Below are 20,807 nucleotides of genomic sequence, written 5' to 3'. Positions count from 1 at the left end.
ATGGTCTTTTGGCTTTTTCTCTGTAGAAAAGACATCCCCCCCCCCCCCCAGCGGAGACCATTTTCGATGTTACTTCTTTGTTTCTTCTTAACTTTGGATTTCTGTATCACACCTTAAATTCTTGGCCCAATCCTTGTATGCACTTATTCCATCAGAGAATCCTGTATGGGTTGTCAGCATGCTGGTTGTCAACGGTGGGGGGGGGGGGGGGGGTGCTCTTTCATATTTCTCTTCAGAGTTGCACTTGATTATTTAGAGTGAATTAAGTGCAAAATACACAATGTGAAGTTGCTGATAGACGATTCTTTTTATTTTATTAGACAGCCTCTCTGAACTGCTTGAAGCAGCTAAGCCATCTATCCGACCACATGTACGACTCTGAAGAAATGGCAGACAGCCACTGGGAAGATGTCTTTGCTGAACTGAGAGTCTGGAGGGGAAAAGCACCATCAGTAAGAGACTTGATTACATTGACACAGTTCTTCCCTGTGTCTCATTTGAACAAATAAGGTCAACAAAGTTGCAGGTGATACCTCCTTGGAATAAATTAATTCATTTCTGATTAGCTTTTGAAAATCAGAAATGACTCAGGTTAATGTAAATGATTCCTGAATATACAAGTAATTCACAGATTGTATTACAGTGATGGTATAAAGTGAAAGGGCATGGGAGGGGGCATTAACTTGCTCATTTTGCTTTCACCTAATAAAGGATATGAAGCTCTTGTAAGCTAGTCAGAGATATATTGTCAGGCCAATAAAAGACTTTTTTGTTGACCCGTAGCCATGTAAACTAATACTGCAGTCAAAATACTTTACTTTGCATCTCATTTTAGACTAACTCTACTGCTGCCTGGTGGCTCTTGGTTTCGTGCATTGTTCCATTACTGCATCTAAAGTGTGCACCTCTCTACTTGATGTGTGAACTTCTTCAAAATAAGTTCAAGAACTATTCGCCAAATCTGGTGAAAGTTCTTTCATTGACAAGTACAGAACAAAATCAAATTCAGAAGTTCTATACAAAAGAAAAAAACATAAAGAATACTTGTATCTCCAAACTATTCTTGGTTGCAATTCTTTTCAAACAGCCCTAGTAATAACCTAAAAAGGAGAACAAACAGTCCTAAACATTCATGCCACATTTATATACACAATCACACCAAGTAAGTAACATAGCAGCTTAAGTGACCAAGCTTGTCAATTTGGTATAAGTCTGAACAGATAATGTATTATAAAAAGATTCCCATACCTGAGTAAGCTTTGGGTACTCTCCTGTGCATCAGTAAAACATCTAAACGTTCATGTTGTATCGAGTCCATTATTTTATATTGCCAGAGTATTAAAGGAGGTGCTTTTCTCACAGGACAAGCAGGATGGTAATCCTCACATATGGGTGACATCACAGGTTGGAGCCCAATCACGGAACACTTCTGTCAAAGTTTCCAGAGCTTTGACTGGCCCCTACTGGGCATGCCCAGCACGGCACTAACTCTGCAGCCAGCAGAGGTTCCCCTTCAGTCTTCTTTTTTTCCGCGCAGCAGTAGCCACGCGGTTAAGAAGCTCTGCAGAGATTCCTGACAGGAATTTTCCTCACGGAATTACTAAAATTTAATTTACCCCACAGGGGTCCCTCCTTCAACTTTTTTCAAGTTGCAGTACTCCGGTAAGTTTTTACCCATTTTCCGTTGATTACCATCGAGTTTGGTCCTCACAGCCTACTGGCCGTCGACTATACCGCGGCTCAATTTTTTCATGGCCATGGTGTCGGGGTTCTGCCGGTGCCCGGACTGTAATTGCACCATGTCCATCACAGACCCTCACAAAGTCTGTGTAATGTGTCTCGGAAGTGAGCACGATGTCCTAACCTGTACCAAATGTGCCCTTATGACACCAAAAGGTCGCAAGGCTAGAATGGAGAAGATGGAGCTTTTCTGCCGTGCTCAAACCCCGACGCTGTCTATTGCATTGACGTCGTCAGAACCGGCACCATCAACTTCGCGCCAGCATCATCCTCCGGCCGGTGACCGTCCGGCATCGACGACTTCTCGGCCTCTGTCACCCTCTACTCCCCCTCAGGACCGAGGGGATCGTAGAGATAACCATCGCCACCAGCATAGACAGTCTCTGACCATCGAGGGAGCAAAATCATCGACCTCGCCATCGTCTGAGCCGCTGTCGAAGAAACCCCATCCAGAAAAGGCACAGACCTTTTCAGCGACCGGTTCACCAAGCCGCGACTCCGCCTTTAACGGTGGTCCCTCCGGCTATGCCTCTGCCTTCTTCTGTTCCGGAGCCGGGGCTGCTTACGCCAGGTCTCCGAGAAGAACTGTACTGGATGGTTCAGGAGGACATCGACAAGGCGATGCATCGACTCCAGGTTCCTCCGGCACAGACACCGGTACCGATTGCGGAACCGACCACTGACCCGATTCCAGCAGAGTTGGCACCGCTGCTCTCGAGGATGGAAGCGCTTATGGCCGCTTTTCCACCGATGGACCCCGGGTCACTGATGGCTCCAGTGCCCCTCCCCGCTTGCGTTGTCATCGGGAGGAGAAACACCATTCCGCATCCCTCCTTCGGGAGTTCTGCCGATGCCGATATGTCCGGTGCCGACGCGTTCATCGGCACCATCGAGCCATCCATCGATGCCCTCGATGCCTGCACCGGTGCCTTCAATGCCTTCATCGGTGCCTCCAGTTATTCCTTCGGAGCCTCGACCAGACCTTCAGGGATCCCCACCGCCCCGTCCTCCTCTATTCCCTAGAGGAGCAGGTGCTGATCCCTACAAAACCAGGACTGATGATTCTTCACCAGACACTGATGATTTGCTTTCACCACCTTCACCTACTGAAAGTAGAAAGCGTTCTCCTCCAAAGGACCTTTCCTTCATAAATTTTGTGAAGGAGATGTCTGAATTGGTACCCTTCCAACTGCAGACGGAACAAGATGACAGGCTTCAAATGATGGAGCTGTTACAATTCCTGGTTGCTCCCAAGGAAATAACCTCCATCCCTATCCACCAGGTTCTTCTAGATCTCCTCAAAAAGAACTGGGAACATCCTGGCTCTGTGGCTCCAGTCCACAGGAAAGCTGACACCACCTATCTCATTCAGTCAGCTCTAGGTTTTTGCAAACCTCAATTGGATCACCAATCTGTGGCTGTCGAATCTGCCCAGAAAAGAGCAAGGAGAGCAAAACCTCACACTTCCTTTCCCCCAGGCAAGGAACAGAAATTTCTAGATGCCATTGGTCACCGTGTCTTCCAGGGATCAATGCTCATCTCCAGAATTGCCTCTTATTAGCTCTATATGAGCCAATATAATAGGGTCTTATTTAAGCAGGTACAAGACTTAACAGACTCCCTGCCTCAGCAATTTCAAGAGCAACTCCAAACCCTAGCCAACAAGGGTTTTGAGGCAGGCAAGCATGAGATACGGGGTAAGGCCTTTAAAAAATATACTTACCCTGAGCCTCTCCCACGCCGACCATGAGGCAACCCGCGCCGTCCGCCCGACTGATTCAGGGAGCTCGGACCGCCCCCGATTTGGCCTTCTTTCAGTCCAGCCAATCCCTGCAAGCACAACCGGGCAGCCAATCAAGGGCAGCCCTTAACGGGATTTAAATCCCTGCTCAGCTAGGTGCCGAAGGAGTGCGACAAAGGGGCCCGCCCTTTGTGCGCCCCTTCGTGCAGCACCGAAGTGTTGCCCTAACCTCTTATTGCTGCTGCCCTCAATCTCCCCTCATCTCTATTACACCAGATCCAACTCCCGCCTGCAATTAGCATCCAGCCTGCCCCCTACATTCGTTCATGCCAGCAGCCGTCCAGCTCAACTCAACATCTTTCCATTCCAGCTCTCAGATACTGGTTGCAATACTCATCCTCAACAATTATATCAATCCGGCTCCAGCACTCATCCATAACAGCTGCAGTCATACCTGTTCCCGCTTACATTCTCAGCAGCTATAACAAGCCGGTGCCAACAATCATCCTTAACAGTATCTATTAAACCCGTTCCAGCATATACCCTCTCCATCCCTCTATCCAGCTTATCTCAGAATTCATCCACATCAGCCCTCACCGAACCTCTATCTAGCTCTCATCCGGATCACCCAACCAGTCAACCCCAACCTTTCCGCTCGACAATCCAGAATGCATCAGTTTTCCCAATCCCTATTCTTCAACACAGTCTATCCTCCACAGGAAAATCAACTATGCAAGCCCAACGCCGCACTTTAAAAACCCTCACCCCCATCTTGATTTCACCTATTACCCAACTCCTAGGCCTCGCTCTATTCTCCCTAACTCTATTTAATGCTCAATCCCTTACCAAGAAATCGCTGATCCTCAACGACTACCTCCTAGACGCTAATCCGGACATCTGTGCTATAACAGAAACCTGGCTCAAACCACGGATTATAGCAATAATAAACCAACTACCAACATCGACCTACAACTTCTTTTCTCTCCCCCGACAGAAAAAAAGGGGTGGGGGCATTCTTCTAGCAACCAAAAAAGCCCTGAGATTCTCTCAACACCCAGTTAAATCAGATCCTAAACAAGAAATAGGCCTTTTTACATCAGACCAACTACAAATCCTCCTCGTCTACACTCCTCCGGGCCTCCTGGAAACAGATGCCTCCCCCATTGTTGAAATAACTACAACACACATTAATCTGGACGCCCCAGCTATAATCCTAGGAGATTTCAACTTGCATGTAGACAACCCCACATTTTCAACCAGCTGTGAAGCTTTTCTCACTGCCCTCTCAGCCATGGGATTCAAGCAGATAGTCAACAAACCTACCCACAAAGCCGGTCCCACGTTGGACCTTATCTTCATAAACTCTGGCATCACGCATACATCACATCCTAGATGCAAGAAGGTCCCTTGGTCAGATCACGCTCTAATCTCCACCACCTTCACCTTCACACTGACAGAAACCAGCAACACTCACCTCAACCCTCCTTTCTCTACAGAAGATCCTGCTCCTATGACGACCTCAGTAAACAGCTGACCTCACAACTCCCACTCATAGACCTCACCAACCCTAACTCTGCCCTCCTTTCCTGGAGAAACATGACAGAGGCTGTAGCAAATAAACTATGCCCACTGTCAACAAAAAATTTCAACCCCAACTCTTCCAAAAGACAACCGTGGTTCACCAACGAACTTCGAAAACTAAAACAGAGTTTAATACAGAAAGAGAGTAAATGGCGAAAAGCCCCTTGCTTCAGCAAACTCTCCGCCTATAAACTTGCTCTTCACCAATACAGGAACTCCACCTTAAGATCAAAAAGGGATTTCTACGCGCATAAGATTCATGACCTGGTCTTCGATGCTAAAGCCCTTTTTGCCTACGTATCCAATCTAACACTAATCAACTCACCAGATATCCCTAGCAACCAAGCACAATCCAAAGCCGAAGAGTTGGCTCTGTTCTTCCGAAACAAATCGCTAAAAACATAAGAAAATGCCATACTGGGTCAGACCAAGGGTCCATCAAGCCCAGCATCCTGTTTCCAACAGTGGCCAATCCAGGCCATAAGAACCTGGCAAGTACCCAAAAACTAAGTCTATTCCATGTTACCATTGCTAATGGCAGTGGCTATTCTCTAAGTGGGGGCGGATTTTAAAAACGAGCGCGAATAGCCTACTTTTGTTTGCGCTCCAGGTGCAAACAAAAGTACGCTGGATTTTAGTAGATATGTGCGGAGCCGCGCGTATCCGCTAAAATCCTGGATCGGCGCGCGCAAGGCTATCGATTTCGGCCTCGGAGGGAACTTTCCTTTGCCCTCCCCTCACCTTCCCCTACCTAACCCACCCGCCCGGCCCTGTCTAAACCCCCTCCTTACCTTTGTCGGGGGATTTACGCCTCCCAGAGGGAGGCGTAAATCCCCGCGCGTCAGCGGGCCTCCTGCGCGCCGGGACGCGACCTGGGGGCGGGTCCGGAGGGCGCGGCCACGCCCCCGGGCCGCCCCAGGCCGTAGCCACGCCCCCGGGCCCGCCCCCGGAACGCTCCCGACAAGCCCCGAAAACGCCGCGCAGTTCGGGCCCGCCCCCCGACATGCCCCCTCCGAAAACCCCGGGACTTACGCGAGTCCCGGGGCTCTGCGCGCGCCGGTAGGCCTATGTAAAATAGGCTTACCGGCGCGCAGGGCCCTGCTCGCGTAAATCCGCCCGGTTTTGGGTGGATTTACGCGAGCAGGGCTCTTAAAATCCGCCCCTAAGTGAATTTAATAGCAGGTAGAATGGACTTCTCCTCCAAGAACTTATCCAATCCTTTTTAAACACAGCTATACTAACTGCACTAACCACATCCTCTGGCAACAAATTCCAGAGTTTAATTGTGCGTTGAGTAAAAAAGAACTTTCTCCAATTAGTTTTAAATGTGCCCATGCTAACTTCATGGAGTGCCCCCTAGTCTTTCTACTATCCGAAAGAGTAAATAACCGATTCACATCTACCCGTTCTAGACCTCTCATGATTTTAAACACCTCTATCATATCCCCCCCTCAGCCGTCTCTTCTCCAAGCTGAAAAGTCCTAACCTCTTTAGTCTTTCCTCCTAACACAGCTGCCCTCTAACACCTCCTATCATTCTAGCTCATATTCATCTCCCCACCAAAAACATATCCCTTGAATCCTTTGAACCCATAACCACTTCAGAGATCCAAGCAGTTTTAAAGAAAATGAAACCTTCCTCCCATCCCTTCGACCAAATCCCCACTAAACTGCTCCTGATGATTCCAGACACCATTTCCAAAACACTGGCGGATATCATAAATTGTTCACTATCTCAGGGAATCTGTCCAGACGACCTCAAACTGGCCTCCCTCAGACCACTCGTAAAGAAACCAAATCTGGATCCCAAAGATCCGAACAACTTCCGTCCGATTGCCAACCTTCCCTTCATAGCTAAGATCATGGAAAAAATTAGTTAATACACAACTATCGGACTACATCGAAGATCACAAACTTCTATTCCCCTCCCAATATGGTTTCCGAAAAGCATTAAGTACAGAATCCCTTCTCATATCCATGACAGACTACCTCATCATGGGCCTCGATAAAGGTCAATCCTTCTTACTGATTCTACTGGACCTCTTGGCAGCATTTGACACCGTTAATCACTCCATCCTCCTAAACCAGCTGTCGAACATTGGAATAACAGGAACCGCATTTGCATGATTCAAAACGTTCCTCATCAACAGAGGCCCCAAGGTCAGAATTCACAATAAAGAATCACCCCGCTATGACTCATCCGAGGTGTTCCCCAGGTCCGAGGTGTTCCCCAGGTGTTCATCCGAGGTGTTCCCTAGGTGTTCATCCGAGGTGTTCCCCAGGTCCGCTATGACCCTCGGATGAGTCATAGCGGACGGAAGTTGTTCGGATCTTTGGGATCCAGATTTGGTTCCTTTATCCCCCACGCTCTTCAACATTACCTTCTTCCGCTATGCCAGCTGCTAACCAAACTGAATCTAAAACACTTTCTATACGCTGACGATGTTCAGATCTTGATCCCCATTAAAGAATCCATTCGAAAACACTCGAATACTGGGAAAATTGCCTCCAAGAAATCAACTGCCTCCTCGCCAGCTTAAACCTGATTCTAAATGCATCCAAGACTGAACTCCTGCTCATCTCTCCAGAAAATAGTAATATCACTTCAACTCCACCAGCTAACCTATACATCACCCAAGCGAGAGACTTAGGAGTGATAATTGACAATCGGCTGAATTTAAAAATCATTTATCAATCGAACAACCAGGGATTGTTTCCATAAACTCCAGTACTGAAAAGAATAAAACCTCTTTCACTCTCAAGATTTCAGAACGGTTCTACAAGCAATTATCTTTTCAAATATAGATTACTGTAATTCCATCTTATTAGGTCTCCCATCATCTTACACCAAACCGCTTCAGATGGTCCAAACACCGGCAGCCAGAATACTGACAAACACCAGGAGAAGAGACCACATATCCCCCATCCTAAAAAACCTACACTGGCTGCCAATTCATTTCAAAATTATTCACAAGTCCATCACCATTATATATAAAGCCATCCATCAACATGCTCCACTAGACCTACAAATCCCGCTCAGACAATATACCTCCTCAAGACCCATTAGAGAAGCATACAGAGGATCACTTCAGGTACCTCATACAAAAACCATGCAGCATCTAACATTGAGAGATCAGGCCTTCTCAACAGCTGGACCATCAATATGGAACTCCATTCCACCTGATCTCCAACAGGAGCCTTGCCTTCCAACTTTTAGAAAAAGGCTTAAGACTTGGCTGTTTAAACAAGCCTTTCCAGACTCCAACTAAATCTCAATTCATCAACATCCATAGTCAGCCACTTCAGAACATTGTAAATAATTCTCCTCTCTTATGTTAAATTCCTATAGTCTTTTCTTCTCTTCCCAGTTTTGCTCATCCTTGTTTATTGTAACTTTGATGTTTCCTCTCACTTGTTTCCAGTTTCAATTACTGTTTTACAACCCCCTGTTAATTGTAAACAGCATGATGTGATTGTATCATGAATGCCGGTATATAAAAATCCTAAATAAATAAAATAAATAAATCTTATGATATCTTTGACACTGCAACCAGGGTATCTGCGACTGCTATCTCTCGGCAAGACGATGGGCCTTGCTCAAGTCTTCCGACCTTTGCCCTGAAGTTCAGGACAGATTGACCGATCTCCTCTGTGTAGGAGACAACGTGTTTGGCGAGCAGATTCAACGGACGGTGGTGGAACTAAAGGACCATCATGAGACCCTGAGACAGCTCTCTCTCATGCCTTCTGAATACTCTTCAAAAAACAGCCTTTTAGGAAAGACTCGAAGAAGTCATTCTTCCGCCCGAAGAAGTCCTGCCCGCTACCAACTAGAACCCATTCTACGAGACCATTTCAAAAAACCCAGTCTCGTCAGACACTGAAACAAAAACCGTAAACAGTCCCTCAGCTGGGCCCTGCTTCCGGTTTTTGACTCTTACATAGAGAACAGCAGCCAGCTTTCTTTGCCCCACATTCCAGTGGGAGGTCGATTGTGCCATTCCAACAACAGGTGGCACTCAATCACCTCAGACCAGTGGGTCCTAGCGATAATTGCTCAAGGTTATCGTCTGAACTTTCTCTCCATTCCACCGGACTCTCCCCACCTCTACCGACCGTGGAGAACATCCGACCATTCACTACTCCTGGAGAAGGAGGTCTCCCTCTTTCTCCAGTCCAGAGCAATAGAACCAGTGCCATACTCACAACAAGGTCTAGGGTTCTATTCCCGGTACTTTCTAATCCCCAAAAATCGGGAGGCATTCGTCCAATTCTGGATCTACGTGCCCTCAAGTACCTCCAGCGAGAGAAGTTCAAAATGGTAACCTTGGGCTCTCTTCTTCCTCTTCTACAAAGAGGAGACTGGCTCTGCTCTCTAGACCTCCAGGACGCATACACTCCTATCGTGATAATTCCATCTCATCGCAAATACCTGAGGTTTTTTAGTAGGCCCAAGTACTATCAGTACTGAGTGCTTCCATTCGGCCTTGCTTCTGCACCACGAGTCTTCACAAAATGCCTCCTTGTAGTTGCAGCCTTCCTCAGAACTCAAGGTGTTCACATCTACCCCTATCTAGACAATTGGTTAATCAGGGTTCCCTCTCAGCAAGCTGCTCTGTCATCCCTACTTCTTACTTTACACACTCTAATTTCACTCGGATTTCTCGTCAACTACGACAAATCCTACTTAGTCCCATCTCAAACCTTATCGTTCATTGGGGCAGACTTGGACACCTTGCAGGCAAAGGCTTTCCTGCCTCGACATTGAGCTCTCACTCTTGTGTCTCTTGCACACCAGCTGCAGTCTCAACACTCTACGACTACACACCGCTTTTTCATCCTCCTGGGACACATGCCGTCCTCAGTTCAGGTCACCCCCAATGACCCGCTTGGCCATGAGAGTCATGCAGTGGACTCTAAGATCACAATGGACTTAGTCCATTCAGCCCCTGTCAACCATTGTCCAGTGTAACCGACTCACTCCTTCTGTCTCTCGCCTGGTGGAAAAATCAGATCAATCTCCTCCAGGTCTTGCCTTCCAGGCTCCAGACCCTCAAATAACTCTCACCATCAATGCTTCCAACCTGGCTGGGGAGCCCACGTGGCCGATCTGCAGACACAAGGATCTTGGTCTCCAGAGGAAGCCAACACCAAATAAATTTCTGGAGCTGCGAGCAATCAGATATGCTCTCAGGGTATTTCAGGATCGCCTCTCCAATCAAGTCATCCTGATCCAGACGGACAACCAGGTGGCCATGTGGAACATCAACAAACAGGGAGGGACGGGCTCCTATCTTCTGTGACAGGAAGCTGCGCAGATATGGGTGGAGGCCCTCTCCCACTCTATGTACCTCAGGGCCACCTACTTGCCGGGAGTGGACAATGTGTTGGCAGACAAGCTGAGTCGCACCTTTCAACCGCATGAGTGGTCTCTCAACCCCTCAGTAGCGAACTCGATCTTCCACCAATGGGGTTATCCTCAAATAGACTTCTTTACGTCACCTCAAAATCGCAAAGTAGACAACTTCTGCTCTCTCACTCGCAGCCAACACTATCAGCCAAGAGACGCGTTCTCCCTATCATGGGCAACCGGTCTATATGCATTCCCTCCACTTCCACTTCTCTCGAAGACTCTCGTGAAGTTACGTCAGGACAAGGGAACCATGATCCTGATAGCACCCCACTGGCCACACCAAGTGTGGTTTCTAATAATTCAGGATCTCTCCATTCGCAGGCACATTCCCTTGGGAAAGGACCCGCTTTTAATCACTCAAAACGTCGGGTGCCTCCGCCACCCCAATCTTCAAGCCTTGTACTTGATGCCTTGGATGTTGAAAGGTTAATCCTTCAGCCATGTAACCTTTCTGAACCAGTTTCCCGTGTCCTCATTGCTTCACGGAAGCCTTCCACGAGAAAATCGTATTCTTACAAGTGGACTAGGTTTACGTCATGGTGCTCTTCTCAGTCCCTTGATACCTTTACCTGTCCAATCACGAAGTTTCTGGACTATCTCTGGCACTTGTCAGAGTCAGGTCTAAAATCTTCCTCCATCAGGATGCATGTCAGTGCGGTGCCGCCTTCCACAAAGGTATCAGAGATGTTCCCATATCAGTACAACCCCTTGTTACACATTTTTTGAAGGGCTTGCTTCACCTCAAACCTAGTTTTGGGTTGGCTCATGAAACCACCATTCGAGCCTCTTCAATCCTGCGAACTTCGATATCTCACATGGAAAGTGATTTTTCTTTTGGCAATCACTTCCGCGCGCAGAGTTAGTGAATTACAGGCTCTAGTTACCTACTCGCCTTACACTAAACTTCTGCAGGACCGGGCAGTACTCCGCAACTCACCCTAAATTCTTATCTAAGGTAGTTTTGGAGTTTCATCTCAATCAATCCATCATATTACCTACTTTTTTTCCCAGGCCCCATTCCAATCCAGGAGAGCAGGCTCTGCATACCCTTGACTGCAAACGGGCTCTAGCGTTCTACCTAGACCGTACAGCTGCCCACAGAAAAAGCACTCAATTGTTTGTCTCTTTCCATCCTATCAAATTGGGGCAGCCTGTGGGTAAGCAGACTCTCTCCTCCTGGTTGGCGGACTTCATATCCTTTTGCTATCAGCAAGCGGGCATTCCACTTAAAGACCGTGTTAAATCTGTAAGGGCCATGGCGACTTCAGTAGCACACCTACGATCAGTGCCGCTTCCTGACATTTGCAGAGCTGCAACCTGGAGTTCTCTCCATACTTTTACAGCCCACTATTGCTTGGACAAAGCCAGAAAACAAGATTCCATCTTCAGCCAGTCTGTCTTCGCAACCTATTTACAACGTGACGTACCAACACACTTCCGCCTGCCTGGTGGGGTTTCAGCATGCCCTCGGCCAAATTTCATCCCAGGCCTAGTGCCTTGCACGCCTGAGTACATTTGGTGTATGTTCGGACATCCTCAGCTCAGTACTCACCCATATGTGAGGACTACCAACCTGCTTGTCCTGTGAGAAAGCAAGTGTTGCTTACCTGTAACAGGTGTTCTCACAGGACAGCAGGATGTTAGTCCTCACGAAACCCGCCCGCCGCCCCGCGGTGTTGGGTTCGTAACGTTTTCTTATTTTATTTTTGGCACTAGTACCTTTAGCTTTTTTTTTTTTTTTTAAATTATTTCTTTATTCAATTTTCATTCAAAAAATCTTAAACAAAAATATACATAAGTAATATTGATACAATAACATAAAAAGGAAACAAATGTAAACAAATCTCAATATCTTGATTCTCAGTTACATCACCAATATTGGGGGAGAAAACATATATTTATATAACTAAAAATCATAATTATAATTGAGAGGAGAGAGAGTATTTATTTTACTTTTTAACCATCTATACTACCACCCTCTATTTTTATCCTGCAAAAATGTCTCCAAATGTAATGGGTCTGAGAAACTATACTTATTTCCTTGATAGGTTACATAACAAATACAGGGATACTTTAGGAAAAAACTAGCCCCAATTGCTAGCAATTTAACTTTCAAGGAGAGGAAATGCCTCCTCTTAGTCTGTGTGGCTCTTGAGACATCAGGAAACATAAATATTCTCTGACTGCAAAAATTAAGATCTTATGTTTGAGAAAATCTCTAAACAGTCTATCTTTGTCAGACTCTAATTGGAGAGAAACAAATAGGGTAGCTCTTTTCCGTATGATGTCTATAGACTCCTCGAGGAATGTTGAAACTCCAATAGTTGAAGTCTCAACTTTTTCCTCTCTCTGTTCTACCAATTTATCGGGAAAATAAAAGATCTTAGAGATTAATGCAAATCTCTATCTCCATACCGCAATATATCTCGCATATGTTTTTTAAGCATTTCTATTGGGGATAAGAGCCTACTCTGAGGAAAATTAGTCAGACGTAGGTTTTTATACCTCATCATATTTTCTAACTTTTCCAGTTCTTTATGAATAGATAAACTATCTCTTATATGTATTGTTTCAGTATCTTCCAATAGTTTCATTTTAGTTGTTACCTTCACCAAATCTTCCTTTAAATTGGAAACACCCTTTTTTTGTTCCTCAATCTGCAATTTGTTTGAATTCACAGTGGCTGACAATGACATATTCATTTGGGATAAACTTTCATTCATTTTTTACATCATTTTCCAAATGTCTTTTAATGTTACATCTTCAGGTGGATCACTAGGCCCCAGCTCTGGCCTCTGATTCACCTTCAGAATTACAAAGATTATCACTCTTCTTTACATCACAAGAATCTGCACAGTCATTTCCTTTAGGTAGGCTGCCAGATTCTAGGTGCAAGAAACCATCTGGTAGTGTTGCCATAGGCTGGGAGGGGGGGAGTGATGGTCCAACGCCGGGGCTCAGGGAAGCTAAAAATTGCCCTCCTGAACTATCCCCTAGTGGTGATTCGACCAGTCTAAAAACATGGTCATCCATCGGGCCCCTAGGTGTTTTAGGGGATATAGGGATACTTTTAACTTTTCTTTTCCTCCCCATAATATGGGTTAGACTAGACCAGCAAAGTCCAGCAATATCCAAAGCAAATCCTGGACTCATCCACTTCTTCCTCCAGACTTCCGGTCTTCTCTGGGCTAAGCCGGCAGAGCCGCGCGCGGCTTAGGCGCCGCTTTCCTGCCGATTTTATGGGCAGTCTAGTTCCGATGATGTCACCAGTCCTGCCACCCACTCGGGGCTCAGCTGTTCTCTCTTCGCGTAGATGTTTCTCAAGCCGGCACAAGGTCCAGGAACGCTGGGGGCCTCTCTCTCTCTCCTCTCAGCAGGCTCCCCATACCTGTAGCTTTTTAACAAGACTGAAGGGGGGACCCCTGCTGGCTGCAAGGTTAGTGCCATGCTGGGCATGCCCAGTAGGGGCCAGTCAAAGCTCTGTAAACTTTAATAGAAGTGTTCCGTGATTGGGCTCCATCCTGTGATGTCACACATATGTGAGGACTAACATCCTGCTGTCCTGTGAGAACACCTGTTACAGGTAAGCAACATTTGCTATACCATTTCTTTGTCTCTCTCCACACATTGCTCCTCATCACTTTTCAGTTTTCCTCTAATACTTCTGGCCTTCCTTCTTTCTCTGATATAGCTGAAAAATGTTTATCACCTCGCTTTACCTCTTTGTAATCCTTTCTTCTGCTTGATTTTTCACTTTCCTGATGTCTTTCTTTTTTCTCACTCAGCTTCATCAGATATTCTTCCCTGTGTTCCTCTTTTTGGGATCCTTTATACTTCTTGAATGCTGTTCTTTTTGCCTTTATTTTGTCAGCCACCTCTTTGAGAACGAGATCATTTTAATTTTCCTCTTACTTTTGTTTACTTTTCTAACACATAGATTTGTTGTCTTTGTAATAGCTCCTTTATTTTGACCCACTGTTCTGCCTCACCCATTTCTCCCAGTCTTCCAGTTCTTCTTCCAGGTTCATCCCATTTTCACAAGTCCTTATTTGTGAAATTCAAAACTCTGGTCTTCGTGTGACCTCTGTTATCCTGATATCATATCATACTGTCTGATGATCACTGGTACTCAGGTGGGCACCTACCTGGACGTTAGAGACATCCCCATTAGTGAGCATTAGGTTGAGTATCACACCTCCCTTCCATTATCATTTGTTTGAACAGTGCCCTTTGAAAGACATCCACTATCTCTTTATCTCTCTACTTCTGTTTGGGTAATTGCCAGTTTCTTGTGGCCTGGTTTGGCCTCTGTTGGAAACAGGATGCTGGGCTTGATGGACCTGTGGTCTGACCCAGCATGGCAATTTCTTATGTTCTTGCAGATTTCGCAGAAGGGACACTCCAATCAACATCTGGTAGATTAAAATCTCTAGCGAGCAACATTTCTTTCCCACCTTTTAGATGTCTTCAATCAGATCTCTGTTCAGTTCTTCTACTTGAGATGGAGACCTGTAGCTCACACTAGTAAAAATGGAATCACATCTTCTTTCTGTAGGATGGTGCATAATGTTTGATCACCTCACTCGTTCCCATTTCCATGTCATTTTAAATATATTAAGCAGTGGTCCCAGATCAGATACCTGGGGCACTTCACTATTCACTTACTGCATTGAGAAAATTTAATATTTAGCCCTACTCTTTTTTTTTTTTTTTGTCTTTTAAACAGTTCCCAATCCACAATAGGATACCGCCCACCATTCCATGACTTTTTAATTTCCTAAGAAGTCTCTCATGAGGGACTTTGTCAAATGCTTTCTGGAAATCTAGATACTGTAAAAGGCAATAAACCCCTGGCGAATAGACCCAATAAAAACCAGTTCTAAAGAGTCTTAAAAGTGAGAGGTTTAATAATAAAAAGAAATGCATCTTTTCTTTGGGACAGCGGAGCATACAAGACAAGGGCTGTAAGCTCTAAACCTGTACAAAGTTGTAACGTGCGTGTTCAGCAATTTAAGGGTGACTTTCAGCCAATCATCAGATGTCTGCAAATGCCCACCCATTATCTTATAGCCAATTAATACATTTTAGCATGTGTACGTGCTCTGTTACTATGAACAGGTGCCCTCCTACAGGGACTTCCAGAGAATAAGTCCTGTCTAAGTTTCGTTTTCCCAGAGTTTACGTCACTGTGTGCTGACATGTGCTGGCTAGCAGTCCACTAGGTGTAGTTTTGTGCTGGCTATTCATACAATACACTAAAATGGTAAATTTCAGACTGGTGCGCAGGTGCACTTTGGCACATGTGCATCAGCACACACCCAGATATACGTCCATTTTATAACTTGCACATGAATATGCACGCATATTATAAAATAGCCTGACTGACACATGTGTGCCCAATTTTAAATGGGCATGCACCTATGCACATAAATTCCACTTCTGCCGCTAAAGTCAGGGAATTTAAAAGGGACGTGTTTCCACACCATTACCAGTTTCACCAGTTCATCTACCAGTTTGCCCAGTGAACAGCTAGGTCCTCCAAACTCCCCTGGTTTGGTAACGTGACTTATCAACACCCTTCCGCCTGCCCGGTGGGATTCAGGATGCTCTCGGCCAAATTTCATCCCAGGCCTAGTGCCTTGCATGCCTGAGTACATTTGGTGCATACTCGGACATCCTCAGCTCGGTACTCACCCATATGTGAGGACTACCATCCTGCTTGTCCTGTGAGAAAGCAAATGTTGCTTACCTGTAACAGGTGTTCTCACAGGACAGCAGGATGTTAATCCTCACGAAACCCGACTGCCGCCCCGCGGTGTTGGGTTCCTGAGAAATGGTTTTATTTTTATTTTTAAACTTACAACTTCTCCATAGCAGAAGCATGTAAATATTTATGCACACATCTTTTGGCCACTCCCCAAAATGCCCACACCCTGCCGGTTTTTGAAAACCTTTGAGATGTATGTACAGCAGGAGATACATGCGCATCTGGTGGCTTTTAAAATTTGGGTGCTCGCGAGCCCACTTGTGAGCATATATCACTATTTTGGCATGTGCCAGGCTTTTAAAATTCATATCTATATCAATGGGCTCACCTTTATTCATGTTTGTTTATGTCCTCAAAAATGTGTAACAGATTGGTGAGATAAGACTTCCGTTGCTTACATCCATGTTAGCTTTGTCTCATTAAACTATGCCTGTCTATATATTGAGTAATTTTGTTCATTCTATCATTTTGCCTGGCTCAGATTCAGACTCACTGGTCTGTGGTTTCCTGGATCACCCCTGAATCTCTTTTTAAATATTAGTGTTATATTGGCAACCCTCCAGTCTTCAAGTACCATAGATTGTTTTAATGAAAATTTACAAATTACCAGTATCAGGTCTGCAATTTCATTTTCAGTTCTTTCAGCAGTCAGAAATGGTCCAGATGATTTACCACTCTTTAGTTTGTCAGGTTCACTGAGATTTGTTTCAGTTCCTCTGAATCATCACCTTTGACTATCATTTCTGGCATGGGTATATCTCTTGCATCTTCCTCAATGAAAACCGAAGAAAAGAATTAATTTAATCACTCTGCTAGGGCCTTGTCATACCTCTTACCCCTCAATCATCTAATGGTCCAACTGATTACCTCACAGGCTGTTTTCTTCAAATGTACCTTAAAAAGTTTTAGTGTGTTTTTTGCTTCCATGACAAGCTTAGTTTCAAATTCCCTTTGACTTCCTTATCAATCCTTTACATTTAACTTGCCATTGTTTATGCTGTTTCCTGTTCTCTTCATTTGGATCCCTTTTCCAATTCTTGAAATACATTCTTTAGCTATTATAACCTCACCTCACCTTTTAACCATGCCAGTAATCATTTATTCTTCCTTCCTCCTTTTTTAGTGCATGGAATACATCTGGTCTGGGATTCCAAGATGGTATTTTTAAATAAGGTTCATACCTGATGTAAACTCTTAACCTTTGAGGCTGCTCCTTTCTGTTTTTTCCTAACCATTTTCCTCATTTTATCATAGTCACCCTTTTGAAAGTTAAACACTATTGCAGTAGATTTCTTTAGTGTCCTCTCTAGAGTTAAGTCAAATTTGATCATGCTTGATCACTATTGCCAAGTGGCTCCAACACTGTTAGCTCTTGCACCAAATCCTGTGTTCCACTTAGGACTAGGTCTAAAATAGTTTCCCCTCTTGTTTGTTCTTATACCAGCAGTATAAAGCAGTCATTTATTTCATCTATATGACCATTGTACATATGTTTCAGAGTTTGTATCTTGTTGCAGTTAATCCTGTTTATGATTGTCTCCATAAAAGTTCTTTGTCAACCTGTTCCAATGTATCTCGCCCCTGAGGCGACTGTTCAGTTCCATGTAAACTGGTGCGATATGTATTGTATACAGGAACATTGGTATATAAAAAAAAAAAATCAAAAATAAATAAATAAATCTAGGAACTTTACTTCTCTAGCATGTCATAATGTAACATTTCACCCAGTCAATACTATGATAATTGAAATCACCCATTAGTACTTTTTTGCTGATTGTTAGCTTCCCTAATTTATTTTAGCATTTCATTATCTGACTCTTCATTCTGGCCAGGTAGACCGTGATACACCCCCACTACTATTTTTAACTTATCTGGAATTTCTATCCGTAAAGATTCAACATTGCATTTTGTTTTTTAAAGAACTTTATCCTGATTCACTCAGTGCCCCCTTTTTTTTTTTAATATCTTTATTTATCCCAGGACAAGCAGGATGCTAGTCCTCACATATGGGTGACGTCATCTACGGAGCCCTTAAGCGGGAAAACTTCTGGCAAGTTTCTAGAAGCTTTTAACTGGCTGCCTGAGGCTACTGAGCATGCCCGGCATGCCATGATATTCCCTGCCACAGGGGTCTCACTCCAGTCTTCTTTTTTCCGCGCTGCTAGCTGCATCGTGGTTTACAGGAGCCCCGTGAGTTACCTCACAACGACAAACTTTAAATTTCAACTTTTTACCCTTTACGGGTCTCGCTCGGTTTGTCACCGGCTGGTGACAAACATCATACTCTTTTTCGATAAAAAGGAATCCGAAATCATCGATGGATGTCGACGGAGAAAACATCCGGATTCAAAAAATGTCCGGCCTGCAACCGGACTATGTCGATCACGGACCCGCACGTCGAGTGCGTGCGCTGTTTGGGTGGACACCATGACATCGCCTCTTGTGCCCAGTGTCAAGAAATGACGGTGAAAGGTAGGAAACTTCGCCATGAAAAAATGGCTCAGATTTTTCAAATCCGGGCATCGCCGTCGCCTTCGTCATCGACTAAATCTTCACCGGTAGGCTTATCGAAGAAGATACTTCTAAAGACGAGAATCCCAGAAGGTTCGGGGGACGCTTCATCACCAACACCATCCGTGGCATCGTCAAAATCCGTGTCTGAGATTCGTACAAAGCATAAGCACCGTAGACATCATTCAATTCCTCCATTGCCACCGCCGGAGGAACCGGTATCTAAACAGCGGAAATTGTCATCGACCTCCGTAACGCCTACAGAGGAATCGATACCATCGACTTCCGTGATAGACTTAACCGCTTTGATTAAGAAAATTGTCACTGATGCCCTTAAAGAAAGCATGCCGGCGACATCGCCGATGCCGGCCCTAGGGTCGATGCCGACCTCCGGGTCGATGCCGACTACTCAGTCGATGCCGGCCATCGGGCCGATGCCGATAATTCAATCGATGCCGACTATCGAGTCGATGCCCTCCTCGATATCGATGCCGGTGCCATCATCGATTTCGATGCCGTTGCCATCGTCAATCTCGATGCCGAGGATGACTGCAGCGTCTCCGCTAACAGCGCTCTCTATGCTGATGGAGGCGGCCTGCTGCTCTTCAGCGATACCGGCTGATCCAATGATTTCTACAGCTTCATCGTCGATACAGCTGTCAGAGCCATCGATGGAATAGACTATTTTACAAACCTCGATGTCCACAATGGCTTCCAGGCCTATCTCCTCATTGATTCCCATTTCCATGTTCTCTTTTCTAACTACAGCACTTCCTACTGCTGCACAAATAACACCACATTACACCCTAGTTCCGTCCAGAGCTCCAGGGCAGGGGAAAAAGGCATCAGGAAAGTCTAAGCACACATCCCTGCAGGCTCCAGAAGTTTCTTCTGAGAGAAGACTGCATGCAATGCTTACAAAAAGATATCAGGATCTTTTAGCTTCCTTGCCTTCACAGCCTGAGGAGGAAAGTGATGCCAGTGATGGTGCGCTGGACACCCAAGATCCTTTACAAGGACCATCTGGGATATCACCATCTAAAAGGCTGGACCATCATTCATACCAGCCCCCAACAGATACATGGTCAGATACACAATCGGAGCATTCTTCAGAGGATTTTTTATCAGAAGGTACTCCGCCTCAGGCCAAGAAACAATCCCCTCCTGAGGATTTATCCTTTGCTTCCTTCATCCAAGAGATGTCAGAATCCATCCCTTTTCAGCTCCAAGCGGAGAAGGATGAAAGACAGCAGACACTGGAGATACTACAATTTGTAGATCCCCCAAAACATAACCTGGCTATCCCAGTACATGAAGTGCTGCTGCAACTTCAACAAAGGATTTGGGAGCACCCGTGTACAACACCTGGAGTAAATCGTAGAGTGGACTCTACGTATTTAGTCCAAGCAGCCCCAGGGTTCGAGAAGCCACAACTGCCACACACCTCATTAGTTGTGGAATCTGCGCAAAAGAAGTCACGCAGGTCTAGAACGCACGCCTCTATCCCTCCAGGGAAAGATAACCGATTCCTAGACCTTATGGGACGGAAGATTTACCAGGGAGCGATGCTGAATTCTAAGATTGCTGCGTACCAGCTGTATATGACGCAGCATCAAAGAAATCTGTGGAAGCAGATTGAGGAATTTCTCCCATCTCTACCTCAACAACAGCAAGAGGCAGCACAACAGATTGTGCAGAAGGGTCTGGATGCGGGCAAACATGAGGTGCGAGCGGCGTATGATGCGTTTGAGACTTCTTCCAGAACTGCAGCATCAGGCATCAGTGCACGAAGATGGGCCTGGTTGAAGGCTTCGGACTTACGTCCAGAAGTCCAGGATAAACTAGTGGACTTGCCTTGCCAAGGTGACAACTTGTTCGGAACAAAGGTGCAAGATGCCGTAACACAGCTTAGAGAGCACTCTGAAACGTTAAAGCAGCTCTCCACTTTGTCCCACGATCCTACAACTCACCCTGCCCGCAGGCCGCCGCATAGATACACCAGACGGCCTTTCTACAGGCCGAGGAGATATTACCCTCAGACCTCTAGACCACGCT

At 45.5% G+C, this 20,807-nt stretch overlaps 1 protein-coding gene across 1 annotated transcript in view; it reads left to right on the top strand.

Moving 5' to 3' along the window:
- Window positions 1-20,807, top strand: part of LRRC56 (leucine rich repeat containing 56) — a 435,597-nt gene that overhangs the window by 341,653 nt on the left and 73,137 nt on the right. Inside the window, exons 11-12 of the mRNA XM_029582256.1 lie at window positions 321-452; window positions 19,712-20,487. Coding sequence (XP_029438116.1) covers window positions 321-452; window positions 19,712-20,487 — 908 coding nt within the window. The remainder of the gene's footprint in view (window positions 1-320; window positions 453-19,711; window positions 20,488-20,807) is intronic.

Source organism: Rhinatrema bivittatum, chromosome 17 (genome assembly GCF_901001135.1).
Source record: "Rhinatrema bivittatum chromosome 17, aRhiBiv1.1, whole genome shotgun sequence".
NCBI lineage: Eukaryota > Metazoa > Chordata > Amphibia > Gymnophiona > Rhinatrematidae > Rhinatrema > Rhinatrema bivittatum.
The sequence above is the reverse complement of the archived record's forward strand: the minus strand, read 5'-3'. Positions and strand labels throughout refer to the sequence as shown.